The following is a 9,252-nucleotide window of genomic DNA, read 5'->3' on the forward strand; positions in this document are numbered from 1 at the left end:
TCTACATCACACTGTACAAGTTGGTACTGGACCAGCACTGACTTCCAGACTATTTGTGATGTCACAAATCATGCTTAAAATCAGCTTCAGCAGATACATATGAAAACATCCTTCTAGTGTCAAAACTCAGACAGACTCGCACAGTTTTCAAACAGCACTCTGCAGGAACAAGAAGAAACACTGATTTCTGACTGGAGGGGGGCCAGCACTGTAATATTAAATGAAGGCCGACTTAGAGGATGCTTGCTGTGTTCCCTTTGTCCAAACATTCTCCTGGGAGACTGTTTTCCAAATTTTTGTGAGCATGACCTATGGTTGATTTATACTGCTAAACACCCAGGTGAAAAGCCAAAACATTTTCCTTCTTCTTTAAGAACACTCATTTATTTCCTGGGGGGATCTCCTGTTTTATATAAGTGCATCAAATGCCTTCCCACCCTTTGCTGCTACGTTCTGTAATGATAATATTACATATAATAATAATAATGATTGTAATAAGTGCTGAATAAACCCTGAAAACACAGTTTGTCTCCACATATCAGGCTGAATATAAGAAGGCCCAGAGCGCGACCACCTGTTCAATGTTCGGTACAACCTATGGTCATAACGTTTTGGACAGGGTTCCCACTCTTTTTAAGAAATCATTTTCAGTTATACAATTGTGGCTTGTGTCATCCTACCAACAACTGAGTTTGTAACTAAATACACACCCAGGTTTACATAGGCAATCTGAATGAGGAGCTAAAATACTATTAACATTTTCCAGGACAACATCAATTATTTCCAGGATATTTGGTCATTTTAATCTATTTCCAGGTGTTTCCCTGACTGAAAAACAAGTTTCTAAATTTCCGGGTTTTCCAGGAGGTGTGGGAACCAGAGCGGTGCTGATGATACATGATGATATTCTTAAAGCCTGATAGTGGGTCCCAAGAGTTGATATAGTGAAGATTAACTTAACACTAAAAACACTTTACATTTATACATACAGTAACTTTATTATACTGACAATGGATTCTAGTCCCAGTCTATACTTTTTAGCGCTCTGTATTGTGTCCTCAAGAGCAAAAATCTGAAATTGTGTAAAACAAGGTGTTAAGTTTCTGTTTAAAATGTGAAGTGTTCATCCCTTTAGGATACTTTTTACAAACTCCAGAGCAGTTGTAGCAGGGTTCACTAGTCAAGGTCACTACACTGGAGGTAAACAACTGCACAACTCAAGGCCTCAGTATGATTCAAACCAAGTGCTTGTCAGATGTCTAACAGTCTTGAACACAGTGAAGCACACTGAGGCCTTCAGTGGACTTCTGGAGCGGCTCTGAATAAAATGTATCAGTGGGAACTCTTGCAACCTTTCACTTTTTGTGATTTCGAGAAGACTCCTTCAAACCAAACATGGCGAACGACACAGATACATACATATTGATCTACACACAAACAGAAATACAAATAACAAAAGTTGCTATAAGAATAATTTGTTATTAACTGTAAAATAGCTTCATAATCTATTTTCAGTATGAGAGTGGTAATTTTGGGCTTTCTGTGTAGTTATAAGTCATAGTAATTGATATAGTATGTACACAATAGCAGCAAACATACTTTTGGTAAACGGGACAATGAGGGTAAAGTAAATGTGATGGAAGAGGTTCAGATTCACAATGATTCACAACTCAATCACTGACTTCATTACACATATGTACAATAGCTTTACATGTCGATATTCATTTGGTATGTTGTTGTCACACAGAGATTGCGTGGGATAAAGAAGGGACTGCTGGCAAATTTGTTGACTTGGGAAGGCTCAACCACTTCAGGAGGCCTCACGTTCAACTACAAAGAATAGACCTTTTTCACGGCAGCCATTTTGACAATTAAAAAGTTGCCTGGTAAAATGGCTGTTGTGAAAAAGGTCTATCTGAAATGTGAGCAACACAATTTCAAAACAATGTACAAAAGATTTCACACTTTGATCTGGGCCCTTTTGACCCTTCCAAAGCCCCGCCCCTTTTTGCACTGCGCTTCAATAACAGTTGAGCAAGCCTCGGTCAGAACCTCGGTCAACTTCCTCCTTTCCTGCACTTAATCTATGTTGAGAAGACAACCACATTTTGAAGATGGTTGACAGATAAAGCGACATATATGAGGTCACATCTTAAGTTAGCTAATGTTAGCAAAAACATCCGCTAACTAGCTAACTACCAGATGAGCTACCAGGGTGCCCCAGGAAAAGAGAAATTTTACCCAGGTTCCTTGGCTGCTGAGCTTGCTTAATTGTAATTGGAGCAAGGGCGGGTTCTTAGGAAGGGTCAAATGCATCCATTCACTCATTCATCCACACTTCTACACATTCATTCAGTCATCATCTGCAAATTTATTTTATTTCCTACATGAAGCAAAACATTCACATATGCTCTTGTACATAGCTGTCCAATCATTCATTCGTCCTTCATTCACTCATTCATCCACTTATCTGTCTGTCCTTTGTTTTCTGTAGAGTGGTGGATCAGCCAACGTGAATAAAATAGTAAAATAATTTCCTCTCTGATTTATTTTTGTTCATATTATTTTAACACTATATACAGTCCTGCCGCTGGTCATGCCGCTGGATGCTGTGAGGAAGGAGAAGACAAATGATGTGAGGCTGGCGGAGGGGTGGGGGGCAGCCAAGTGGCGGTCCATACCTTGGCTTTATTCTTAATGAGTGATTTGTGGCATTGGGCTCATTATGGTTTTCACACAACACCAGTTCCTACTGGAGTTCAATGCAGCACATGCTGAAGAGTTTTGGGGGGGGCAGGAGCGGCGTGAGGCCAGGATTCAGACTTATATCTGGACAGTTGGAAGTCTTGAAACTGTGTGATCAAGAAGTGGCCCAGCAAAGTTTTCTTCTTTTGATGGAATGAATATTCAAGAAGGAGCTGCTTTCATCATCATCTCCTTTTGTGCCCTGCAGCAAGGCAGGCAGGGCCTCAAACCTTCAACCTGCCACGATTGAGTGAACATCAGAGCAGGGCACAGGGGAGACAGACGTAGAACTGATCAGATGATGGTCACCCTGAGAGCTCCAAGATGACTGGAATGACAAAATGACCAAATGTGGGATGTAGGGACCTTAAGTAATGCACTTGAGCCTAACCAGCTGATATAAAGCAGCACGTGGGAGCTGGTCAGGCCTGGAAGTTGGCACATGAGTTCTTTCCCTAGTAATGTGGGCCCGACAAGGCCAGTTTCTTGTAGCAAGTGGACTTCATCCCTTCCTTCCTCACAGGGCTCCTGGGCTGTTGGAGGGTCATGAGGAGTCAGTGCAGGGCGAGGGAGGAGGGGGGCACAGGTGGAAGTAGGAGCGCTCGGTGGAAGGGGACGGGGGGCAGCTCTCCTCGGCTGACAGGTACTGGGAGCGGGGCGTCGGGGGTGGTGGGTAGGGGTCCGAGTCTGAGTTAAGGTCCATGTAGTACTTGTTGTGTTTGCCGTGGCTGCCGTGGCCCGCAGCCTTCCAGCGGCCCGCTGACGATGCCAGGCCAGCCGGCGGGTGGTGGGGAGTATAGTCGCTGTCACAGACATCAGTGCTGCAGGGAGTGGTGGGCGGGGCGGCGCCACGGACCGGGTGGTAGGGTCTAATAGGGAGGAGACACAGTTATTTCAGATCAGGTTCTCTTCTATTATATCTAATCTTTATTTGAACACATCCTTCTTAGTAGTTTCCAGGGGGACTCCAAATTTTGATTGGAGCAGAATGTTACAGCTCCTTTTGTTTGTTAAAATCACCTCAATCCACATTCTCACAGTTACATTTGTTTTGTATCAACTTGTATCAACAGCCATACTGGCAAAGAAAGTATGATGGTTATAAAGTAAAATCAGTATTGGTTCCATGTTGGTTTGTTGTTGGTACATCATGTTTAACTCATAATGTTCCCAAAAACACATTTAAAAGAGACACTGAAAAACGTTAACGTCATTAATCCAGTACATTTTTTAGACCTCTCAAAATCACTGCACCATTCCATCACATAGAAATATTCCACATTGTAGTGTATCATTTTAGACACATTTTTACAAAATTTATCTTCACATTTGTGGGGTCTTTGAAAAAAATTGGGATCTAAAATAAAGTTCTGTGGAATTAAGTTGAACAGCATGAGTTCAATGACTGACCCATGGATGTGGAATAAGTTAACTGCAGGAAGAACAAAAACAAACCCAACAGTGAACTGACTGTAGAGCTAACCCTAACCAAAGGGTGTGTGTTACCTGTATGATCTGGTGGTAGATGGACTGTTGGAGGAGTAGAAGACCTCTGTATTGTAGAGAGAGCGGTCAGTAGCAGGGGACGGAGGAGGGTTCAAGATCTACAAAGAGAAAATACCTGTGTTATCTGACTGTCTGACTGCAAACTGTGTGTGCAGACAGTGTGTGTGTGTGAGTCTGGACCTGAGGGTAGAAGGCTCCCTTGGTAGACGACGAGCTGCTGGATGAGGCTCCAGTCACATGGTTCCTGTCATAGAGAGGAGCCCCGCTGCTGCTGCTACCCATCAGGCTGACTGAACTCATCATTGACTTCCCACAGGATATACCTGCACACAGAAATTCACATTTTACCACATGTGAACATATACAACAGACAGAGCTTCCAGGTCTGTGAAGTGAAGACAAAACTCATTAGGAAACCGTGTACTGAAATAATAGTGAGAAGTCGGCTCATTCCTTTACAAGACTCAGTTCTGTAGGACTTCTTTTTTGCAGCCCATTATATATACTGTCGATACATTTTACAAATCCCTTTAGACATGAGTAACGTTGCTTCTGCGTGTCGGATCTTACCTTGGAAGGTGCCATGCTGCGAGCTGCTGGGGGCGATGAAATTGAGGGGCACATGGGGCGTGCCACTGATGTACTCGTGAGGAAAAGTTCCACTGGGGCCCTTGTAGCGTCTACAGACCACGCGCTGGCACACAAAATAAGCACCACCGATGACGAAGACGAGCAGGATGATGGCAATGACCGGGCCGATGGTGTTGGGCCCTGTGTTAGGGATGCCGCTGGAGGGAGGAGACACATACTCTAAAAGACATAGAAAAGGAGAGTCAGCGGCAGGTTTAAGAGGAGTAAAAGAAGAAGTACTTAACCAGAGTATTTTAGTGTTTTTACCACAGGCGAGCTCGTCTGATCCATCGGGACAATCGGAGTAATTGTCACACTGTTGCTTCTTGGTGATGCACTGGTTGTCACCACAGCGGAACTGGTTAGGAGGGCAGATGGCTAGAGGAGAGCAAGGTGGAGATCCCTTTCAGTTTCTTACTAATGATAAGCTCTTGTGTGGCAACATGGTATAGCTCCTATATAGTGGAGCTGTTAGCAGCTGCACATCAACGGAGCTAACATTTAATCTTTCAGTGTGTTCAAGTGTTTCATAAGTTAGTTTTAACGTACTCTCACAGTCCTGCTCATCAGAGTGATCAGCACAGTCGGGTTCACCGTTGCAGCGCCTCTGAGCATCGATGCAGCCTCCTTTATCACACTGGAACTGAAAGGCTGAGCAAACAGGGCAGTTCTCCTCATCGCTGCTGTCGTCACATTCTGGGAACCCGTCACAACGCCAAGCCATCGGAATACAGTCAATCTCCCCCGTGGAGCAGGTGAACTGCTCTGTGGAGCAGGTGGGAGGCTCTGAGAGAAGGAGGGAGGGGGCAACATACATTCACAGTGTGGAGGAGACAGAAAGGGAGGAGCAGTGAGATGTAACATTCAATGTAGATGAAAGGAGTGAACACTGAGTTTATTTGTCAAACACTATATTGTAGTGTTAAGTGGGTGTGTTTTTACCACAATTAAAACAATGATTATAATCTTATACTTGTGTTCACGTTTACATAGACATCATGTTCTGTCCCACTCATTATTAGCTAGAAAGATAAACGCTGTACCACACGTCTGAATTCAACACTGATTTGTCTGTGGGTGTGTCAATCAATCCATGTGCCATTGTCAAAGCTGCATCTCTTTCTGTCTGTGTGTTAACAGTTAGCTGTCATCCTGGTAAGAAAGACAGTCTTTTCTAATGAGCATATGACTTTCAGTCTGACTGCACCATAAACCTGTTGGTGTGCTTTGTTTTTCACCTCCACAGTGCAGCAGGTCCTGCAGTAACACCAGATGCATGGGACAGGAGCAGCGAGGTGTGCCGTCACCCTTAGCAATGCAGATGTGAGAACAGCCACCGTTGTCGCGGGAACAAGGGTGGGATGCTGGAGAGAAGAGGCAGTCATTACTATCCCTAATCCGAAGGCACACACAAACTGCTACCTCAACAAAGACTAATTAAAACGGCCTGCTGCAATGAACTACTCAATATACGACAGGAACTGATGCTTAAAGCTGGGTGCAGAGGTCCATACCAAACTCCTGTGGATCCATCTCTTCCACAGCATGGATGGAGGTCAGGTATGATATCCGTCCCTGTATGCGTGTGCGTCCGTCCCCGGTCAGTTTGTCCACCCTCTCTATCATCTGCTGTTGCCGGTCGATCCAGTACAGATGATCCCCCAGAACTGTCAGCCCCATTGGCTGGAGGATGTTGGAATCCTGGAGGACGATGCGATTGGCTCCTGGGGGAAGATATTAGAATTCTGATCAATATATGCACTACGTAGGGCATTTTAAACTTTAAAAATAAACCTGTCAGTGCTCTCTGGTGGACAATAGTAGCGGAGACAATAGTCCTCATGTAGAAACAATTCGTAAATAGATTCACTCTAATGTGGTATGTACAAGTTATACAGAGAAATTAAAGAAATTCTGAAAAACAGAGCAGCATTTTTTTTATTATGAAAACTTATCTCAGAATTCTGAGATAAGTGAGATAAGTCGTTATTTTAAAAAAAAGAGCAGGGTTTATTCAATTATGAAAAATTATCTCAGAATTACGAGATAATAAGTTGATGATTCAGAAAAACAAGTGAATTCTATTCACTATTGCCTCAAGGAAATAAAAAATGCAAGGTTTTTTTCTTTCTTTTTCTTAGTGAGGACTTTAAAGTGTTAATACTTAATCAAGGGGTCAAGAGATTCTCGAAAAGAAATACTTGTATAATTTCTAATAAAAATCCATATGTTGTAATTACTGTATTTTGTACAAAATTTTACTAAATGCAACCAATGTACTGACAAAATGAATTCTGTTGGAGCATGAACCTCTATTTATTTACTTTGGCTCCTCCAACCACAGCCACAGCAATTCAAACAAAGAGCAAGCAAGACGGCACACAAACAGTGTCACTGAAATATTCTGTTTAGCCCATACACTCGACTTATCAGTGGTTTTAGTTGCATTTTAAATGTGGCTATAAATAAGCTATGGGAGTCTATGGGAGATCTTAAGGTCAGACAGTGAGTTACTAAAGCAGAAAAGGAAACTATTATTCAATTGATTTCTCTAACCACACAGACAGGGTTTCTTTACACGTGGATCAGACCAAATACTTCAATTTGCCATGTACTTTGGTTTGTTTAGTAGCAGTGATGAGTTGTTATTATTTCTGCCACCATTCTAGTATTCATCATGATGTCCAAGACTGTGTGAGCAGGACAGGCAGAGGATCATCTCCAGGTTCATACTGAATCATCAGGCACTTAATTTACTGCAACATATCTTCGAAATTTAGTACAACACTAAGATTTATATCTTTTTAAATGGGACTGTTGTGTTTCTAGAGCAGTGGTTCCCAACCTTTTTCCTTAAGGGACCCCTTTTCTATCTTTTATTACTAAGTAACATATTTTATGGACATTTAACCCAAATTGTGAACTCAGTAACTGCAAGAAGTTTGTGTATAATTTGTGATTTGGATGAATTTAGAGCAGATTATTTTTCCTGTTTAGGGAACCTTTTATACAATTCTGTCTGCATTATGTATTTTTATTATCTTAAACAATCATACAAACTTAATAGGCTTCTTTTTTGACAAATTTGGGGTTTTCTTGTCCCTGATGCTTGGCCATTGTCCTATTAGACAATTTACTTACTTTACTTAATTATTTATTTATTTGAATTATTTACGTTGCGGATATGGTAACTCACCTGTCAGGTCACTGCTCTCGATGCGTTTGAGGTCAGCGTCAACCCAGAACAGTTTTCCCAGTTTATTGTCCAGAGCCAGTGCTACTGGTCTGATCAAACCAGTTGTGAACAGAGACTCTCTCTCTGTCCCATCCAGACTGGCTCCTTCAATCTTAGCTGAGCGCTCCTGCACTGTGGTGAAATACATGTACCTACAGAGGGGGACACAGACACAATTTATATAGGACATTGGGACACCCCAGGAAGTTCACACTTCCAACCACCAAAATCAAAATGAGCTCACCCTTTCTCAGCATTGACCACAATGGCCCGTGGCTTGTCGGTGTCGTCCTTCAGTACCACGCCCACAGTGTGTCCATCCATCCTCTGGACATTGATGGTGTTGGTTGTCTCACAGGTCCAGTAAACGTGGCGGCTGTAGGGGTCCAGGCTGAGGTCATGAAGCTGGTTGTCCACCGGCTGAACATTGCTGTTCACTATCGTGGTAGACTGGAAGCAAACACAGCAAAGTCACAATGTCAGCATTTTATTTTTATTGCAATTGTATTTATTTTAGTGTACTGTTTATCTGTAAGTTGAGAAATTTTGTCAGCAGGCTGCCATTTTTTTTCTGCTTGAAAGCTACATCACACGTTTTGTTGCTCTGATTTCTTGAAGGTCTATCTAACTGCATCGAGTCTGCACCTGTTTATAATTTCTGGTTGATTGTTGTAGTAATAGTCTATCTTCAACCTCCAGCCAAATCGTCTTTATATCTTCTATTGGTTGTTTTCATCCAGGCCCCAGTGGATTCTTGCAATACCATCAGGAGCACCAGGAGATGTCAGAGGAACCTGATTTTTTCACAGATTATCTGTCTGATGTACTGCTGTCAGGATATAGTCAAAGCTTCAGCAAATATGATATAAAAATTATTATTATTTTAAGTAGTTACCTACTGCAGCTTAGGTTGTTGCTGAAACGCTGATGAAGTGAATAATTACAACCTGTGAACTTGGGTATCATGAAAGCTATTTCAACACTTCTTGGCATTAAATCTGGAAATTCCAATTCCAAATTAAAGCTGCAAGCAGCGATGAACAGGCCCTCGCACTCCACGCAACTCGGGGCGTGCTGCGGCCGCGTCACATGCCGGCGTAACACGTGCGTACCACAACATGAAAATTTCACATAAA

At 42.5% G+C, this 9,252-nt stretch overlaps 1 protein-coding gene across 1 annotated transcript in view; it reads right to left on the reverse strand.

Annotated features, from left to right (window-relative positions):
* Window positions 1-6: 6 nt before the first annotated feature.
* lrp5 (low density lipoprotein receptor-related protein 5) overlaps window positions 7-9,252 on the reverse strand; it is a gene marked incomplete at its 5' end in the record, with an annotated part of 46,724 nt that continues 37,478 nt past the window's right edge. The window contains 10 exon segments of the mRNA XM_035664500.1: window positions 7-3,614; window positions 4,252-4,349; window positions 4,432-4,574; window positions 4,822-5,061; window positions 5,149-5,259; window positions 5,431-5,667; window positions 6,120-6,245; window positions 6,396-6,605; window positions 8,078-8,268; window positions 8,361-8,566. Coding sequence (XP_035520393.1) covers window positions 3,290-3,614; window positions 4,252-4,349; window positions 4,432-4,574; window positions 4,822-5,061; window positions 5,149-5,259; window positions 5,431-5,667; window positions 6,120-6,245; window positions 6,396-6,605; window positions 8,078-8,268; window positions 8,361-8,566 — 1,887 coding nt within the window.

This window comes from Morone saxatilis, unplaced genomic scaffold (genome assembly GCF_004916995.1).
Source record: "Morone saxatilis isolate NCDOM2014 unplaced genomic scaffold, NCSU_SB_2.0 Contig2, whole genome shotgun sequence".
NCBI lineage: Eukaryota > Metazoa > Chordata > Actinopteri > Moronidae > Morone > Morone saxatilis.